Raw genomic sequence first — 21,332 nt, 5'->3', positions numbered from 1 at the left:
ACAAATAAAACTGAAGACTGAGCAAAACGAACCCCACCAAAACAGGGATGGAATCAGCTGCTCTGGATGGTTAAACAGATCTTAGTCTGCATGAGGAAAATGTCGTGTTGCTAATGTAAGTACACACCCAGTGATAAGTTATTCGGTGGGTCACATTCAAGAACAATTGGAACTTTGAAGGTGGGGATTGCAGTCAAGAATATATTAATAATTACAACTAAAAGACAAAGAAGAGAATGCATACCAGTAACAGATGAACACTATCTTATGAATATGAGGTGTGAAGCAGAGAGTTTTTTGTCAGTTTTTAAACACATGAGAACACATATTTATTATCACTACACTTTCGATGTCTGTGGTAAACGGTTTATTGATAGTCAGAGCTTGCAGATGAGCCCACTCAGGGACAAAACATATTGGTTATAAACCTTAAACATGTGATGGGTCGCTAATGATTTACTAGAATTCAGAGACACACGAGAATGCATAATGGGTGTTTAACCTTAGAATTTAGGTTTTTGTAGTTCAGGGCCTTCTTATAATGACCTATTACAGACATGCAACACTTACTGGGTTATCAAATTGAAGTTCAAACTTGTAGACGTAGTGATTTAGAAAACTTAGAGAATGAGGCAAAGGTTTCAGTTGTTGTCAAATGTTATACCCCAAGGGCCTCTCATATTGTCCACATGTACGTCGAATATTTTACTTCCGGTCATATCAGTGCATATGAATTTGTTCCCGTAATAAGTAAAGTACATACGAGAGTCCGTTCCAACGAGCATATTTTCTGGAGTAAAATCGCTGAGGTTAATTTTATATTGTAATTCTCCTGTGTGTATGCTTATAACATGAACTGTATGTTCATTGTCACTTATAACTTCTGTTTTCTCTTGACAACTCACGAATAATTGCATATTACTATATGCTATTGCAAAACATGACGCATGTAGTTCAAATTCATTGGTTGATTCTCCAGATAGAACATTTATAAGTCCCACTTTCATTTCAGAGCCGAAAGAAACAGCAACCGTTTCTACATCCGTCACTGCCATTCGGAAAGGTTCCATCGGTAACATTGTTTCCATTCTGTCCCCTCCATCTATTCGACACGTAATTAATTTGTTTTCCTTGCCGTCAGCAACAACTAAGAGTTCATCATTTAGCACTTTGATGTCGCGAATCTTCATTCCCCTGATTTTAAATGTATCTTTCACTTTATATTTAAGAGGATCGATGTACTTGCTTTTATGGTCACTAAAAGCTGTACCAGAGTTATGTTTTGCATTGCACTGTTCACACATATACTTGTCGCATTCTTTGCAATCGTAAAACGCAGGTTTCTCCTTATCATCACAACATTGACAACTGCAATGCAAATAAATCAGCATAAAGGCATGAATAATTAATACACTTTATTGAAACGTTTATACATGTAAGACTATAGGTTGAGAACTATAAACTATACTTTTTTTCGACACATACATAACATGACATCAACATTTTACGGGGACGTTTTTAAGTCCATTAATGGCAGAAAAAAGTTGCTGCCTTGTTAAAAAACTAATTCATATGGGCTGAATTTATAATTATTTATAATGATTTCACCACGGGTTGGCGCTTTCTGCTTAATATTTTACCATGAGTGATACATGTGATAGCGAAGGGTAAAATATCAGCATACAAAATAACCACCCTTGTTAAAATCAATATAAAGTCAAGCCCCCTGAATTATTTCTATTCGAATAGGCCAAGACAGCAATTCTTTTGGATCGAAGCGCTCTTAGTTCTTTTTTGACATTTCTAAGTTACAAATTGAAATTTCCCAGTTCTAACTTTGAACGGAGAAATGTCGACTTGTAAATGAGAAATGTCTGCCTGTTAGTGAAAAATGTCAGTTAAGAATGGGAGCATATACACTTTGAAATAAAAGTTGTTACAATCAATATAAAGTCAAGCCCCCTGAATTATCTCTATTCAAATAGGCCAAGACAGCAATTCTTTTGGATTGAAGCGCTCTAGGTGAGGGCAAATATTTGCCGTTCCCGTAATTGAACACATAATTAATAATGACGTAAAAGACGATGAAAACTGAAACAGTGACGTGCTTAGCAAACTTAGACAGGTTAAGACGAAGTTAAATGATTATGAAAATATAAAAATTTTGTCTGTGCCTCTCGGAAAAGAAGGAATTGATTTTTGTTACATCAAAAAAAGCACTGATGATTGAAGGAGGTTGGATGTGTATCTTGCAACAAGTGTTTGTGTATGCAAACCACAAATGAATATGATACACCTTTGCTGATTCGTTTACATTATTGCTTATTTGATTACTGAACAAATTTGATCAATCTTGCTTGTATTTAAGAAAATGAGCATTCAACAAAATCGTATCAATGTTTGTTTATGATTCCATGTTTAAATCATAAATTATTCAAGTAAATCTTCTAATTAGTCTTCGACACACTTAGTTAACAAATCAAAAATCAACTATGAAAAACGGCAATCAACGACGACAACCGGATTAAACAGTTTTAGACAGGGACATAAATATTTATACGGGTTCAACATGTTTTTCTTAAAGAGCTCAACTCGCCGGCTAAACTATGACAGCTGTGGAGCAGCAAAACTATAGAAAAAAATCGGTAAAGATAATTTGAGATGAGCTAGTCTCATCAGATGAAACAAACCACACACACAACTACAAAATGAAAAAAAACTCTCTTCCTTAAAGTCTCATAAAATCTTCATTTTTTTAATCTTAAACGAAAAGTCTATATATCTTTGTGTTTAGGTAATTATAATAAATAAACCCATAACGCAGACTTTAATCTCTAGTTGTTAAATGCTCACCAAATAAGTGACTCTTGTCTTCTCAGTCCTACAATTTAAAAAAAAAGCAATGCAATGACACAAAGTTTACCAGATCACTCAATCAGACTCTTAAATCAGTTATTCAATTTTTATTAAAAAAACATACCCCCATAGACTTGATAAAGGTTGCCATATTAGCTTTTCCAGGACACCAAATTTGATATTCCGGCCAAGGGGTACGTATTGACATGAGTTTGATGTTTTTATATTGAAGTATGATCAATTGATTTCTATTGCTACATAATGACTACATTTAAAACGACACAGTTGTTCTGATGACATGAATTCAAGGGAGTCTATAGATTGAGTTCATTTTATATCTTCGAATATTCTAAATATTTTAAATTTCAGAGACTATATCTTATCTTAGAAAATCTCGACAGCAACCATGTCATCCACCAATTGATAGTTTAACTTAAAAGACAATATGTCATCTTAATGTTAAAAAATCCGCAATTTCTGAAGATCAAAAGATGTCTTATCATATTTCAACTGCCGAGTTAAGAGATTTTAATAAATTGCAAGTATACTGAAATAAGTAGATTTGGTACGATTGCCAACGAGAAAACTATTACAAGAGATTTAAACAACTATAACGTCAACGAATGACCTTCAATAATGAGCAAAACCCATTCCGTTAGGGATCTTTACCTAAAACTTTCATACGATTTCCGTCAAAGATCGTCTATTGAAAATTCTCACACCAACATCAGATTTCTCACTTCCAATTTGACATGTATCAGTAAAAACTTGTTATTTCGAGTTCCAACTTGTTATTTCTTAGTTCTTTTTTGACATTTCTAAGTTCCAAATTGAAATTTCTCAGTTCTAACTTTGAACGGAGAAATGTCGACTTGAAAATGAGAAATGTCTACCTGTTAGTGAAAAATGTCAGTTAAGAGCGGAGGCATATACACTTTGAAAAAAAAGTTGTTGACGACAGAATATCCTTAATTATTGGTCTGTCGTAGACTACGGACAATGCGTGTCTTCTTAAATTCCTGTAGAAAACATGTTTGAGAAGTTTATCATATTAATCGTTTGATAGCATATCAAATTAAAACGAAAATAGAAAAAAAAGCTTCTAAAACTAAAACAATAAAACCGGATGTCAAATTGACAGCATATTGGGTTTATTTTGTCCATTAAGGATGTTCCATACCCATGTTTTTGACATTTTGTCAGATATTTGGAATCCTTTAGTTTTATCCATGTAGTGCCAATAAAATATGTTGCCCACTAACACCTACTTTTCTTTTCATATTTTTTTTTACATATTGTTAAAAAAGCCATTTTTTTTTAAATCTTATAAAATCCTTGTTAATTTTTCATAGTTTTTGAAAGGAAACAGGTACCAATGTATGAACAATCTAAAGAGAACCATTTCCCTCCAAATTTTCATATGCTTATATCTCAAAACAAGGATACTGACCCTTTCATCTTTTTCTGCTTTTTAAGTTCCGTTATTTCTATACTATCGATTTATAGCAGTCTTTTAAAAGTCTTGTTATTTTATAACAGAGAAGCGAACATCCTTAAATAGTGTAATTGTAAAGGAAATGGTAGGATAATATCTCTTGAACGTTAAAGTGAAAATCGTCAACATCGACATAGTAAAACCATATCAAAATTTGAAAAAAAAACTTTTATTGAACTATTCTCAATTCAGTTAACTTAATCGATGTCTATATTTCTGTCACGTAGAGTTGTCATTTTATCAATATTTTTTAACATTGTCATAAAGTGGGAGGTTTGGCTAGCCATCAAACCAGGTTCAACCCACCATTTTTTCTTAAAATGTCCTGTACCAAGTCAATAAATGGCAGTTGTTGTCAAATAGTTCGTTTCTATGTATGTTGGCGTTTGTTATTGTTGCACTTCAGTGTTCCTGTTCTTCCTTTGTTTTTCTCTTGTGGATGATGTGTTTCCCTCAATTTTAGTTTGTAACCCGGATGTGTTTCCTCTAAATCGATTTATGACTTTTGAACACCGGTTATACTACTGTTGCCTTTATTTCTGGACTTTGCCGGGAACCACGATTAAAAATACAAAACAAGTAATTGAAATGGTCGTTGATTTATGTAATCTTTACAGTTCTATTTTTTGAATTACTTACTTGGTCTCAAGTATGATATCTCTTTCACCAATGATGCTATTTTGATGTCTTTTGACCTACAGTTTTGACATGTCAAAAGAGAATTGCATTGGGTACAGGACATTTTGTTTGTTTCAGAATCAAAGTTTAAAGATGGTACCTCATCATCTTCATCTTTAAATTCACCTGTTGAACAGAAAATTATGTCAAACCAAGTAGTTGTGTTTTCAAAAATAAGGTGATATAGTTCAAATATTCATACGAAATTAAAATTATCCCGTAATTTCACAGGAATGGCAGTTTAGAATTGAATTGTTTATCGTTTTTTCAAATAATCAAAAAAATTGTAAATATTTCGATTCGAAATATTAAGCATTTACTTATCCGAGTTTAATAATTCACCGTGAAATGTGTTTATTAGAATAGCCCTAAAATGCATTGAAGATTAGTAGATTACCTCTATCCTGTCTTTTTGTATACAAATCAAAGTCACTTAGAGCCTTTTCTTGTCTTTTTCTGTCTGGAGATAACACAGCTGATATAACTAACAATTCATCTACAATTTAATTTCCAAAATTTAGACATGTCATATTAAACACGTTGAAAAATTATCAATCAATTTTGAATTTTCTTCGCACTGCAATAATACGAATAATGTTTTATGTATACAGAAACAACATGTCTACTTTATATTATATCTATAATTTTCAAAAATTAAATTAAATTAAAAAAAGTGTTTGCATATTTTGTTATCTAAAAAGAAATGCTCCATTGGAATAACGTTGATGCAACTACTCTTGTTGACGTTTGATGACGTCACGGTCTCATTACAAAATTATATCTATGAGCTGATAGACAAAAAACTTTAAGCCAATCAGAAGACGTGTTACATCCAAAATTAAATTATATTTTGTTATCTAAAAATAAATGCTACTTTGGAATAACGTTGATGTCACTACACTTGTTGACATTTGATGACGTCACGGTCTCATGTCAAAATTATGTTTATGAGCTGATAGACAAAAAAATTTTAGCCAATCAGAAGACGTGTTACATCCAAAATTAAATTATATTTTGTTATCTAAAAAGAAATGCTCCTTTGGAATAACGTTGTCACTACTCTTGTTGACGTTTGATGACGTCACGGTCTCATGACAAAATTATGTCTATAAGCTGATAGACAAAAAACGTTAAGCCAATCAGAAAACGTGTTACATCCAAAATTAAATTATTATTTTTTATTAAAAAGAAATTATCCTTTAAAATAACGTTGATGTCACTACTTTTGTTGACGTTTGATGACGTCACGGTCTCATGACAAAATTATGTTATGAGCTGATAGACAAAAAATTTTAAGCCAATCAGAAGAATTATATTTTGTTTTCTAAAAAGAAATGCTCTTTGGAATAACGTTGATGTCACTACTCTTGTTGACGTTTGATGACGTCATGGTCTCATGACAAAATTATGTCTATGAGCTTATAGACAAAAAACTTTAAGCCAATCAGAAGACGTGTTACATCCAAAATTAAATTATGTTTTGATTTCTAAAAAAGAAATGCTCCTTTGGAATTACGTTGATGCCACTACTATTGTTGACGTTTCGTCTCCAGTGCACCACCAACTAAATTATTAGAAATCTAAAGTTAACAGAAAATATCATTGATACGGACATTATCCTAAAAAATGCTGATCATACAACTTTTAAAATACTTAAGGATGTACTTACGTGAAATTTAAAAAAGTCTAGAACTTAAAATTGATACTTAAGGTCAGAAGAGCATTAGTTATGGAACAAAATAAGCTAAAAATATAGATAGGTTATGGAGTTCCTTTTCGAGATATTTTTTTTTTTTTTAAACGGCGGGAAAAGGCTGACTCGAACTTTTACCGTATATTTGCATTGGTATTATTTGGGTCTCAAATCGAAAGTAAATAAATCTAAAATCTGCTTAAATTTTGCTAAATGACCTTTTATGAGCTATTGAAGTCTTATATGAAAAGAAAAAATGGTGTTATGGGGCAAAATATTTTACCCTGTATTCTAGGAAAAAAACATCTGACAGAAATACCTAAACCTGACGTAATTACATCCTTAATGTTTAAATATCAAAAAGACAGTATCTAAGATGTCAATACAAGACAGTTTTCCTATCAATTTTACAAAAAAAATATAGACATACAAATTAGAAGTATATGTGAACAGTAACGTTGTCAGAGGTGATTTTCAGAAGGTCGCTATGTGGTCGAAATAACATTAACGGTATCAATCTACATGCACATTTTGACAATTACTGTCTCTTCAGTGCTGCTTAAGGCCTGAATATTAAAAGTCCAAATCATAATACAAACTTTGAAGAGCTGATCTACAGTATAGTCAAATCTGGACAAGGAATCAGAGCTTTGATCATGCAAACATGCCCATAGGGTCTAAATAAAAAATATTTGGTTAGTCATAGGCAGATATAGATGTTATACTTTTTGTCAGATATATTAGATACAGTCAGTCCAATACCTTTTGTTATCAGGCCTTTTATGATCAACACCATTTTAACTGTTCTCTTAATTTTGGTATCAATATTTCCAGCCGTAATTATCTTTTGAATCAAATCATATACTGCAAACTCTAATGCTTCTTTATTATGAAGTACTAGTCTTGAAACCTCGAGAGCTAATAATACACATTTATTCTCAATGGATTTTATCAAAAATTCTTCACTGGTACTATTTGGTTGGTTGAGATTATTTGTCATCATAATTTCTGCATCGAATCCTGGGTCATCTACTCGACAGCTTGCAGCCATCTTGTCTGTGACATTTGTATCTACATTAAAAAAATATTAGAAAAACATATATTTGTATACGAAATTGTTTTATGAATAGGTTGCGTTTCAAATCATTCAGAATTATATTTCAAAGAAAGAATTTGAACATAAATATTAGCTAGATTCGTACAAAAAATTTTATTTCGATATTGCTCTATGTAAAATTTACGCCGAGTACAATATAATACATGTATCTGTTAATATAGTTAATGTTAAACAAATTCTTAGACAGCAATGAATGAAATGTTCATTATTGTGAAACTTTCAAATCTGTTTATCCTCGCACAACAATAATTCATATTTAGAACAATTTAAGGGTTAAAGTAACAGAACTACCTTTAATTTGCGGAATCTGCACAAACGTATTCAACATCGCTTTTATTTCTTGTAAATTTCTTTCTACTCTACCTAGAAAAAATGTCAAATGTTGCCTATTAATAAATATTTCGCTTAAGCTTAAGTAAACGCCATTTTCCCACTAGTCCAGCACCAACAATATAAATTTCTCGTTTATCAGCAATTTATTTGAATGTGCGGTTTTCATTTTACAAATTCGTTACAATAACTCCCGTGATCTATCCAACATATCAACTGTGCATGCTTTCGTTCAAACTTCACCTTAGGAAATTATAAAGGATATTACACGAACAAATGATTCGTGAATGTAGGTACTTCTTAGATGTTTGGGTAAGAGACATTTACAAACCCTCTATGGTATGTATGAAACCTAGTCAACGACTGTTTGCACAACTTAAAAAAAAGTCTTGGATGGTGTTGTTATCTCTTGATATTTCTCATTTGTAAATCAGGTTGTCCGTCTCTCTTTCAATAAAGACTTGTTTTGAATATTCATAACGATATTTAGCAATCAACCGGTAATTAATCCACCAATGAAGGCTTTTGCATGTCTCTTTCTCATACATGTATTTTCATTTTAACAGGTCATTTTACATGTTTTAACTGGAAAGATCAGATTGCTTGTTAAGAATGTCAATCAAAATTGGTTAAGTGTCCCTGTTTTGGAATATAAAAATGAAATAGGACTTCATAACACAATTTCGTGTCTTTTAACATGACTGTGTGTAACAGAATATTTGCAAACCTCTGTGACAAATATACAATTATTAAACGATGTTTTTAAACATAGGTAACCATGACTATGTTCCTTCCACTTCTTTGTATTAATAACATAACCGAATGTGACTTTAAATGACATATTAGACAATATTTGTAACACAAAGTATGCTGCTGGTTGAACAGGAACAAACTGCACCTTAAAAAGCACCTATATACATTACGGTTTTTGCATGGTATATGTTGTCATATTGTTCTCTTTATGTTTGTTTTAATGTTGATATATATATATATGGATTGGTTTTTCTTCCGGTCATTCTACGCCGTAGCTTTATTTATTACCACCTTTTTTCTCGCATACTTCCAATTATCAAACGAATAAAGTAATACAATACCTAAATCTATTGAGTATTGGTTTTTTGTCTGTTCTAGTTTTGATAAAAGAACCTGAAAGTAAAATTTTATTAGGCAAAACATTATCTTTGATAAACGTATGCATGTTAGAAAATCGAATTTAAATGAAGAATAAAAAATATTATTTCTTAACAGGATGAGTGAGAAAAGGATTACATCATATATACAGTAAACTTAACATACCCAAAAACAGATGAGAGCTTGTTCATAAGGTAAATCAGAAAATGTATGTACGGCCCAAGAATTGTGTATATATATCCTTATAAAACGAGTATGATGTTATGTGGAAGGGTATAGCGTGCATTTGGCAATGATGTAATGTGTAATAGGGAAATGGGAATGGTGTTAGCTGGAAGCTACACGGATCATGGACAGTATTTAATATTTCAAATCAAAACTTTGTGTAAGAGGTAATTTATATTTATTTTCTTTCTATAATAATTCACTGAGAAAAGAGATCATTACTAATAAATATAACATTGCGTTTCAGAATAAACTTAACACCATATTTCAAACGACATTGAGCGAGTTTTTACTAATAAGTGTGATACCTCTTGTATATTTTCACTGGAATGTTTGACGACTTCTTTTAAATGATCCAGTGACGTTTCTTCTTTAAGTTTTTGTATCTCCGTTTTGACTTTCTTTTTGTGTGTTAAAGCTACAACACCAGCATGATTTAGTACATTATCCTCCAGAGTTTTCCACAGATCTTCAAATTCATTCATGTCTATACTACAAGAACCATGATGGACAAGAGTATTCCTTATATCTTTTATTTTATTCAGCCAATTTGGGTCTCCAGGAATGCTGCCAACTGGACAACACGTTTTGATAACAACGTGCAATAAAGATATATCCATACAATCAACACTAACTTGCTGTTTAACAGTATACTGGCAAAGACAGTGTTCTTTTATATTACCTTTACAATCTTTGTGCTCATGTGCAGTTGCGATCTGCCCTTTGGGTTCATATAGTGTATTAAATTGATTGTTATTCATATTTCCACGTTTACTTGACGCTGCTAGTGATATTTTTTTACATTCACAGCAAGGGATCTTCGGAATGAATTGATGAAATAAAACATGCTTATGTTGATTTAAAAACATATAAAATTCCAAACCATTTAGAACTTTCGTTTCAAAATACAAATGAAGAACATCCATTGCTGGCCCAAGTGATAATGCCAACAGACGGAAATATAACTTTCTTCCCTCTATATCCATCTGAAAAAGTTTGGAATAAAGACAATGTACCTTTTGTGCTTTTGATATGATAAATTCCACAAATACAAAAGTTAAAAAAAAAGATGCAGTCATTTTGACCTTCGTCTTTCAAAGTTGACTCAGATGCAATTTAATAACTTGCTATTAGTCTTAAGGTCACTTCTTTCAAATGCTGTTATTCAGTTAAGGTAAGGAAGTTCGGTTGTGGTCGAACACATTGTGAAGAGTTTTTTTTAAAACGTTCCAAATGTTTGGGATAAAAAAGAGAGGAGAAAACAATGGGGAAGGGATGTAAAATCAAAAAGAGAAGAAAATGACTATAAAGTTAAGTGCTAAATATTACAATGAACATGTGTCAACTGACTGAACTTACATCGAAAAAGGAATATTGTTAGTCAGTTGCCCTTAAGTTGTGTACATCATTGTCCATTGGTCTTGGTGGATCATTGACCACTTTGATGCGTCTAATTAATTTTGTTTTAATTATTGATATTATTTGCTGATGTATATAGCCTATATCGCTAAGAAAATCCCTGTACCAAGTCAGGAATATGACAGTTGTTATCCATTCATTAGATGTGTGTGAGCCTTTGATTTTGCAATTAGATTAGGGACTTTCCGTTTTAAATTTTCCTTGGAGTTCGGCATTTTTGTAATTTTACTTTTCACCTGGCATTTTTGCATGAAATTGATACAAACGCAATAACATTTTACATGGTAATTTTACTGGAAACTAATCATTATTGAAGGGCAAAGAGAAGTCGACTGACCATTTATATCAGTTGACTTATTTTCTTTTACTTTAGTTTGGTAATTTACAGTTTCTCTTTATCTTCTACAGTTTCCTCAATGAAACACAAAAATTAGAAAAAAAAATTCATTTAAGGCAAGAATTCCTATAACTTAAAGGTACAAATTTACAATTTCAGTCATGTTTATTTATTTGTAGATCTTGTCATGCTGACAGTTTTGTGTTGATGGATTTTCTTTTATCTCATATAATTTCTCGCATACAAAGCACAAAATCGTTTAAAAATATCATAGAAAGTCATAATTCGTACATGAAATCAATTGACGATTTCGACTATCTTGTCTTAAACGTAGATCTTATTCTGTTGATAATGTTAGCAATTTACAGTTTTTCTCTATCTACCTTAGTTTCTCTAAAATACGAAAATTGGCCATAATCGTCATTCAAGACCAACGATTACTATAAGGAATCAACTGACGATTTCGACTATGCTGATTTATTGGTAGATAATATCCTACTGATAATGTTTTCCATTAACAATTGCTTTTTGCCTATTACAATTCTTAAAATAATATCATATCAAAAGTTCTCAATGTTATCATTTCCACAATAGTTTCAGAAAAAAAGGTTTATTGTAAAATTTAATGATCGACGGTCAAAAGAAGAAAGTTTGACGACCAAGAACGGACGAAAAGTGATGACAAAAACTCACTTGTCCTGTTGAATTAAGCGAGCTAAAATGTGAAAAAAGAAGAGGAAAGTATCAGTGAGGAGAAGAAGATTATACTAGTATTTCGAAAAGCAGTATAAAAACATACAAGTCCATTTCATTATTTGATTGGTGAAGCACCCATATCAGAAGACAGTTTACATGGTTAACCCGTGGTAAGTGGAGTTTACACGCTGATCTATAGAAATTTAACAGAAATATATATGTAATTACAGTCGTCTACTATATACATGTCGCATTTTAACAAACAAAAAACAGCCATAAACATCTCAATAACAATGTTCGACTGATAGCAGATACTCGTTTCACTTTGATTAGTCAAAATAGAATACTATTCAATATATCATGACTTACTTGCTATCAATTATTTTCTGTCGGTATATTCTTTATTAAAATTACGGCATCAGCATGTCATGCATCGAGTAAGGCATTTAAATGGTTAAACTGTTCATGATGTAGTACATTTAAAATGAATTGATTACCTAAAGTATACGGTTGTATGATATTGAAAGACGTGTATTGTATGTTATCTTACCCCCTATACAATTCTAATCTTGATAATTATAACTGTAAAGTTAAAAGAAATATGGGTATATCGGTAACATTAAATTCAAATACCTTACGGTTTAATGCATACATCATTTAATATTGAGTTTCCAAAGCTGGTCTACTCTATATATTCCTGCTGTTTAAAATTTGGCATGTAATATTTGATTAATGAATATAAACAGTAAACATGTCAACAAATTCAATATTATATTCATCGCGACCTAAAAAAAGGGGAACGGGAATAAAAAAAATATGGAATTTCGTCTACTTCTAAATTAACGTCTGAATCAGTTCGTCAATCTAAATCTTTCGTATAGCACATTACAATTAACGTTTGTGATTTATTTCAAACCAGCGAGAAGGAAAGTTATTGTTAGCGGTTTTGTTGAGAAAAAATCAGAGACAGGGATTTTTTTATTAGATAAAAGTCAATTAAGCAATAAACAGTATTTGTTAAAATAGGTAGTTGACACATTGAAAGACTGCATTTGCTAAGGACATTCTATTTTTGTTCGATAAATCATGTTAAGTGTTATATTTGAAGCAGTCCAGTAATAGAGGTGCAAAAGATACCAGAGAGACATTTAAAATCATATGTCAAAAAAAAAAACATACGCCATATGGCTAAAATAGAAAAACAAAAACAATATTACAAGTGTACACAAAACACAATATAGAAACCAAAAAACGGAGCAGCATGAAACCCACTTAAAACTGGGGGTGATTCAGGTGTTTGGAAGGGTAAGCAGATCCTGCCCGACGTGGCACCCGTCGTGTAAAAATGAGGCGAGAGATATGAAAAGGGATATTCAGACTGACAATGCAATTGCCAAAAAAAGTTAAACGTTCAAAAGACAAACAACAGTGCACAACACGCAACTTAGAACTCTTAGGACTGAGCAACATGAACCCCACCCAAATACCGAAATCATCTTAGGAGCTCCAGAAGGGTAAGCAGAGTTTGCTTCAAACATATCTGTTTAGTCAGACATATGTCAATAAGATATGTTTCATCAATAGTATTCATTGTTATAAATCTTGGTTTATCTCTTAAGAAGATCGACAAGGATCTAAACTTCTAAAATGAATGTTAGCCTTAATGAGAGGTTGTTGAGTACTTTGTAGCTACTGTGCTCGTTGATCTTTATGGTAAATAAAGTCATATCCTCTTAACTTTAAAGAACAATTTTTTGAAAGGCCATTACAGAAAAGCATTGTCTCAGTTAATCAGGAAAACTCCATTTCTCAAAATTAATTCTGTAGAATATTTATTTTACGGATAAGGGTGATTGAAGAAATTTCTTAACTGTTGATAGTATAACCTCTATGACACTAAATATTACATGTATTTTATATAAACTTAAAAAAAGAAAAACAATGTTCCACCTTCCAAATAAATCTCAATCAGATGTTTGAATTCTTAGAGATTCTACAGATCTGACCAGAATCGATAATCATAATCATTACAAATTTGATCAATTATCCAAATATTTGAATTTTCTAGACCTAACACTACTATTTCCCTTGCTGAATTGAAAGAAGGAAATATCCGTCTCATTACACTGAGCGTTTTATACACACACCTTTCTTTATGTAATGAAAAATGAATTCGAACCACGCTGATTCCCAGAACCTTTATCATCAATCTGCTGAATATTTTGAAAGTCAACATGTATATTATTGAGATTGGTAGATTGATAATTCAGCAGACATTTGGTATGTCTATGAGTACTAATTGTGCAACACTACTGATCGGCTATTTTTTCTATTCATATGAAGCGGAATGCATACAGAACTTTTAAAAACAACAGAGAAAGAATCATGCAATTGTTTTTATTTCACAAGCTTTGAGATATATCAATTTTAACTCAATTAACCTACATTTCATGGATTGCTTACATCACATATATCCCAGTAAAACAAAGATTAAGAATACCACCATGGAATATCTGTTTCACAAATGACGACAGATATGTTCCAATTGTCGTAACAACAATAGGTCCCCTTTTGCCCTAATAGGAACTACCGAATTAGGCTTATCACCGGATTTGTACTTACATTAGCAACACGACGGGTGAAACATGTGGATCATTTCATTTCATATCCTTCATAAGCAACTGAGATCTCCCCAATTTTTTGGAGTCATCAGTCATTAGTTTTCTATGTTTATGTTGTTTTTTTTGTGTTCTTTTGTTTGTCTGATTGTCTGTTTTTCATTTTTAGCCATGGCGTTGTCAGATTATATTTCCGGCTTATGAATTTGAATGTCTCGTTGGTATGACTCGCCACTCTCTTCCAAAAAGATGATTTGATTCAAATGTTGATCTTTTCATCGATATTTGCACAGATGGACGACTTCAATCTAGAACTTACGACAAACCTGATGATTTGAATTCTCCAATTGTAAACTGCTCATTTCTCATCAGTAACATACCCTATGCTCCATCGTTTTGCGCTGACATATATATAATTAAATACTTAACGCGCGTGCATGTTCAGGCTATACGAACTTACACAAAAGCTCCATCACGCAGTGTAGGACCAGAATACCTTCAATTTTCACAGAGGGCAATAAAAAAAAGAATTATCCAGGATATTACAGAGCTAATCAACCATTTTTTTGGGTAACGTGGCGGATCCAAACTGATGCGATGGAATACGAAGCAGGAACTTAGATCTTAGAGATCAGCCCTCATCTAAAAGAAGATACCATGCTTTACTGACCTCATATATAAATTAATACACTTCGAACATTAAAACTACAATAATATATTTAACTATCTATCTATATATTTAAATTAGAAGACCTCATTTTGTGTGTCGCTTCTCTTCCTTCCACAATAAATTAATTGTCATGCCTCTGTGTCCTATAGGTACCATGCATAGTCGCATTTGTCATCCTCGCTTATGATTATTCAGTTATATATATTTCGGGAGGAAAACGAAAATAAAGGCGTCCGGAAATTGTTTCCGTCATCGGACGGACTTTTAAGTCATAGGTAGCAATACACAGTTAGAAAAAAAATTAAACTTGACACTCATAATTTCTAACCACCTTTTTTCCCTTCCTTTTTAACAAATAAACCTTTATATTTGTGTTATGCATGTGTATATTTATGGAAAGAGCATCTTCCATAGATTTTATATCAAATAGTTATAATGGTGAAATATAATCTCTTTTTGGTGTAACCATGGCAATAATCTGCATTTATTTGATACAAAATATTGCAAAAAAGGGGGTGAAAATGCCACAAAAGTCTAAAAAGTTTGGTCCAAAGGAAAATTTTAATCCATTAGAGTGATACCTTTCCTGAAACCATACACATTTATCTATCAAAAGGTCCAAAAAAAATCATATGCATTTCTGCTCGTTTTTCCATAAAAAAGAATTGAAAAGATCGAGGGTCAAATCTTTGTTGAAAATACTACACTAATTTCTGGACCTATGGGCGGTACGGGTGTGAAAATACGGACTGTCCAACAGACAATTGGCCTATAAAACATGCTAAAAACAATCTAAATGTTCATATAAACCCACTTGGAAGGCTATATTATTCTTCAACTATCTAAAAATCAATATTATTGTACAAAAACTTTCATATTTAAAAAATTCACCATGGCCAAAATGCGAAACTAAACTTCTAACTGTGTATTGCTACCATAGACAAGACTTCCGTTATGGACTGTTTTAAAATAACACATAATTGTCATAAGTACTTGGGGACAGGACAATTGTATTCGCGTTTTTTTTGTATACTATGATCATAAATATACTATAAATAAAGTGTATTTTCTATTTATCAAAATATCAATTCCAAGTTTACTATCCATGGCGGTCACTGATAAATTAAATAGAGAGCCGTGGATAGTAAATTTGGAATTGATAGTAAATAGCAAATACACTTTATTTATAGTTTATGTATGTTCATAGTATACAGAAAAACGCGAAAATAGTTGAAATCAACAGAAAAAAAAATAATGGACTTTGGAAAAAAGGAGGAGGGCAGACAAACGAACGGACGCACAGGCAAGAAAACATAACGCCCCTACTACTATCGTAGGTGGGGCATAAAAATTCATCCAACAACAGTTTACATACTTTCAACCACGTTCCTAATGCCCGCGATTTCGCGGGTGTGTTCTAGTCGAAAATAAAACCAACATCACAATCGACATAGTAAATAATCAAAGATTCTATTGCATAGTAAAACTTAAACATTTGTAACTACCAAGGATAAGTAATACAAACACACCAAATCTACAGTTTCCCAAGATATATCACCACATCAACGTAAATTATATACTGTATTACAAAACAGCCAAACTGAAAGACAAAACTAAATTTATTCGATAAATGAAAATAAAAATTTTTCAAGTGTTTAAATTACACATACGTTTTATTGATAATAAATAAAATAACATTTAACTCAATTTGATGAATATATTACATAGAATCACTAAAGATTTAAGTAATGCGTATTTTTATTTTTATATTATATGTATTTATAGTGCAATTCGAACATTGTTCGAATGCTGAGATTTAAAAACAAGTTACAGAAATCAATATAATTCTCATAAATACTTTAATTTAATCTTTAAGATTTGAATAATGACTAGTCGTATTGGATACATATTGATAGTACAATTAAAAATTTTTCGAATTCTGTTGATTTCAATAAAAAAAAACAGACAACAATACAATGAATACATTACATTAAATTAATAAAAGTTTAAATAAAGAGTATTCTAATTTAGTTAAAAAAAATATACAGATATCAATTTAATTTCAATGGATATATGACATTAAATAATTACAATAAAGAATTAAATAATGAGTATTATAATTTAATAGTGCAATTCTAACATTTTTCGAATTCTGCTATTTTTTACACAGACATCTATATAATTTTGATGAGTACATTACATTTGATTTATTAAATGTTTTAAATAGTGAGTATTTTTAATTGATGTGTTTATATTAAATTTCGGATATATGCCGAATGCTGCTAATTTCAACGATTTTTATAAAACAAATCATTCTTTTTAAAAGATTAGGCACGTGCACATCGCACATAAAATATTAAAAACTGTCAAGTTTCAAACGATTCTGGATGTATTTCGAATTTTCTTTCTTCTGAAATAAATCGATAGAGCAACCAGGACACATATCATTGCTAAAGCACCAATAATAACTCCAGCTACATATAGTGGCCTAAATTTCGACAAAGATTCATTTGATGAATCACCGTTTAGGCGATATTCCTTTGCAGTAGAATCTGAAAGTAAATCCTAAAGGTAATGATTGTTTTCTATGAGGAGATTATAAGAACATCTTATGCGAAACGATAAACCAATGGAAGGAAAACTAAAACAGAGATATAGTATCCTATATGAAAATGATGATAGCTTCTGAACATTAAGTATGTATATATATGTTTTTATTATCAAACACAAAGATTTAAATGTCTACACGTAAAAGATTTGGACAAAAGAAATAGATAACTATCTTTATTTGTTGTTTCAATGCTAAACATAAGGAAATTCGATAAAAAAAAATCCATAGCCTTTCCTTAACAATTACATGAGTTATAAGTGCATGCTAGCTAGCAATAAATTCCTCCAAAAAGTTTTTAAATAGATATATAAGTTAAAACAAGCACAAATATTCACCTTTTCAAACACACTTTCTAAGGTGTGCTCGGCTTAGGTGACTCAGAAAGAGGTTATCTGAACTGTAAAGGTTGTTCACAATTTTGTTTCTAAAAAGCACTTAATGGAAAAACAAGTGAGTCATCTTTTTTTTTAAAAATGCTTTAACGACAATTTTGTAATGAAATGTCTCGATTCTCTGTAAAAATCTTGGCTTGATTAGCCGAATAACCCAGTTTTCTATTTTAAGTAATAGAAAACAAAATAGTTTTGCTGTGAACGACGTTTAATGGCACGTCTCTTATATACCAAATTTTTTGTTGTTTTGATATTGCATCTTTAAAATTTCATAATACAGACACTCACCTCTTTTGTCAGTAAATAGTATTTTAGTTTCATCGTCAGAAATCTCAATAGGGCCATTCAAATTCTGGACTTCACTTCTATGATGTCCCATCCGTTTACTATGTTTGCACTGTGGTTCACATTCAGACGAATAGTCATTTGATTTACAGAATGTAGCATTACAATGAACAAACATTGAATCAGGATGTCCAGCATACTCAAAATCCTGAAAATGGAATCGGGTTTCGTGGGTTGACTGAGATGTAACAAACGTATTCCGATCCACAGGACATCTGAAAGGCAAAAGTGAAAATATCAATGAATATTTCTGTTAAGTTTATGTTTATCTTAGGTACAGAAGGCAATTTAGTAACTTGTCTGGACTTTAACTGTTGTTCTGATATTTTGAAAAAAGCCAACTGTATTTAATTAACATATTTTATTGTAAATCAATTTTGAGGTGATTATTAATTTTTTTTTTTGATATCTCGAAACACTGATTCACATGTTATATTTACTAGCCAACAAAAGTAACGATACACAAATTTGAACTCCAATTCATCATAAAATAAAATTAATAGAAAAAATGTTAAATTATGCAATGAAAACATTCATTTGAAAATCAAATGCATATGATTAAAATAAGCTGACCAAATTGGAAATTGAGAAAATACCGTGTTATTGAACAAAAGGGTCAAGTTCATTTTGAGAAAATGATGACAAAAGGTGGCACTTAATTTCGATGATAAGAGTTAAATACTAGTATTCAAATATCTGCAAAGGCATACAAAATATATGGGACCGATTTGGCAAATATTTACCTAGATAAAGTGTGTCCAATTTATTAGATAGGAAAATTATATTGCCTTGTATCGTTTCTTTTGTTGACTAGTATACAACAGTCTTTTTCGATGCAACTATTCATTTGAAAGATAGTTCAAACATTGTAGTAACACTGTTATCAATGAAACATGTCCTGTTAATTGCGGACAATGCATTACATTCATACGTCGATCTTTTCTATAAAATGGTTAAAAGTTAATAGTGAAGTTTATTATGAAAGAAATTATAGGTGGCTGTTACATGATGAGAAGATTAAACGATTTTAGTTGGTCAAACATGGTAATGCAATTAGCTAATAAGAACACTGCAGACATGATTTTGTGATTGATCTTCCAGAAAACATCGCATATTGTTTTCCTTGGCACTAGAGTTCACCATTGACCATTGTCTTTCGACTTATGTGGAATTTAATGATATCTCCTTTTTGGCAAAAATGTTTTTCTGATTCATCAAATGTTATATGAATGAAGATTCAACTGCCTAAGTACAAATTGAATGTGATCTTGGTCAAATTATTTATCGTAGCAAATGTCAACCGGGTTTTAAATGTCCCGTACTCTTGATTGCAGATACACAGTACGATTAATATAATATTACATTAATAACAATTGTATACACTGTCTATACATTGGTACCTATTTTTCTTTGTCATCAACCGACCTGTCCTGTACCATGTTAGAAAAATGACAGTTTTTATCTTATAGCTCGTTTTTGTGTGTGTTGCATTGTCTTTTTGTTTTTTGTTTTTTGTTGCATTTTAGTGTTTCTGTTGTTTCATTGTTTTCCTCTTATAGTTGATGTGTTTACCTCAGTTTTAGTTGGTAACCCGGATTGTTTTCTCTCAATCGATTTATGACTTTCGAACAGTGGTATACTACTAATGCCTTTATTTAACTGTCCTTAGTACTTACCCATTTTGTATTGTTACTCATAGTTTCATGGCAAACGAGACCGGAAGTAAGGCAGAAAGAGATTTCTGCGCAAATGCGGTAAAATGAAAAAGTTAGAAAAAAAAGTCCCTAGTACTTACCCATTTTGTATTAAGTAGTATGTGTAGATTGTACTGGCATGTTCAGAGGGCTTCGTATAGCAATCTGACAATCGCATCTTAATGTCGTAATCACGCATGCTTGTTTGAACTTTAACAAAGACAACATCGCCAACTACATATGCTGGCGGAAACCCATTAAACCGATTTTGATAATTTGAATCACTATAAAAGTTGAGATGGATCGAAAAATGCCCAGTGCCTGCAGCAGTGTGATCTTCTTGCCCATGATTATGTTTTATGGTGTTTACGCTATGCTCTCGTTTCGACATATCGCATTCAACTTTGATTTTAAATCTATAGTCTCGGATAATAAATCGATGATCAGGATCATGAAGTGCATACACAAGTGTGTTTGTGTAAATAACTGCGTCATTGGAAGTCTGTAAATAAAACAACAAAACATTTCGTTATGCCACATTCAACCTAGCCTGATTTTAAACCTGTAGTTTCGGATGGTGAATCGATGGTTAGGCTAATGAAGTGCATAAAAAAGTGTGTTTGTGTAAATCACGACATCGGTGGATGTCTGAAAAAAAATATTTCTAAATTTGGACTTGTCGCATTCAATTGTGATTTAAAATACGTAATCTCGGATAATAAAATCTATGGTTAGGGTTGTCGATTGAAAAAATAAGTGTGTTTGAGTAAATCACTGCGTCATTGTGTCTGAGAATAAAACAACATTACATTTCGACATGACACATTCAACGTTTAATTAGAACCTGGGAAAGTTTATAATACACATTCAAGTGTGTCTGTGCAATTATCTTCATTTTTATTTTATTTTGTTTTGTTGGATTTCGTGCAGTCCTTTCAGTTTTATTCAGTGCATTCGTAATAATTGATTTGTCAAATTTGAACATAAGTAAAGCTAATATTCCTGATATTCTTTGAGGTATAAAG

The 21,332-nt window shown here is 31.5% G+C and overlaps 1 protein-coding gene across 1 annotated transcript; it reads right to left on the bottom strand.

Moving 5' to 3' along the window:
• Positions 1 to 641: 641 nt before the first annotated feature.
• On the bottom strand, positions 642 to 21,066 carry LOC127722254 (uncharacterized; the record flags this gene model as incomplete). The annotated part of the gene is made up of 12 exons (XM_052229149.1): positions 642 to 1,368; positions 2,854 to 2,881; positions 4,991 to 5,155; positions 5,427 to 5,525; positions 7,485 to 7,793; positions 8,131 to 8,202; positions 9,264 to 9,315; positions 9,834 to 10,511; positions 13,465 to 13,517; positions 18,557 to 18,828; positions 19,479 to 19,555; positions 21,013 to 21,066. Coding segments are annotated over 12 exons (2,586 nt in total), but the record flags the coding sequence as incomplete, so codon positions are not given.
• Between the last annotated feature and the right edge of the window lie 266 nt (positions 21,067 to 21,332).

The sequence above is a fragment of the Mytilus californianus genome, unplaced genomic scaffold (genome assembly GCF_021869535.1).
Source record: "Mytilus californianus isolate M0D057914Y unplaced genomic scaffold, xbMytCali1.0.p SCAF_12, whole genome shotgun sequence".
Classification (NCBI taxonomy): Eukaryota; Metazoa; Mollusca; class Bivalvia; order Mytilida; family Mytilidae; genus Mytilus; species Mytilus californianus.
Note: the sequence above shows the minus strand (reverse complement) of the source record. Positions and strands in the feature narration are given on the sequence as shown.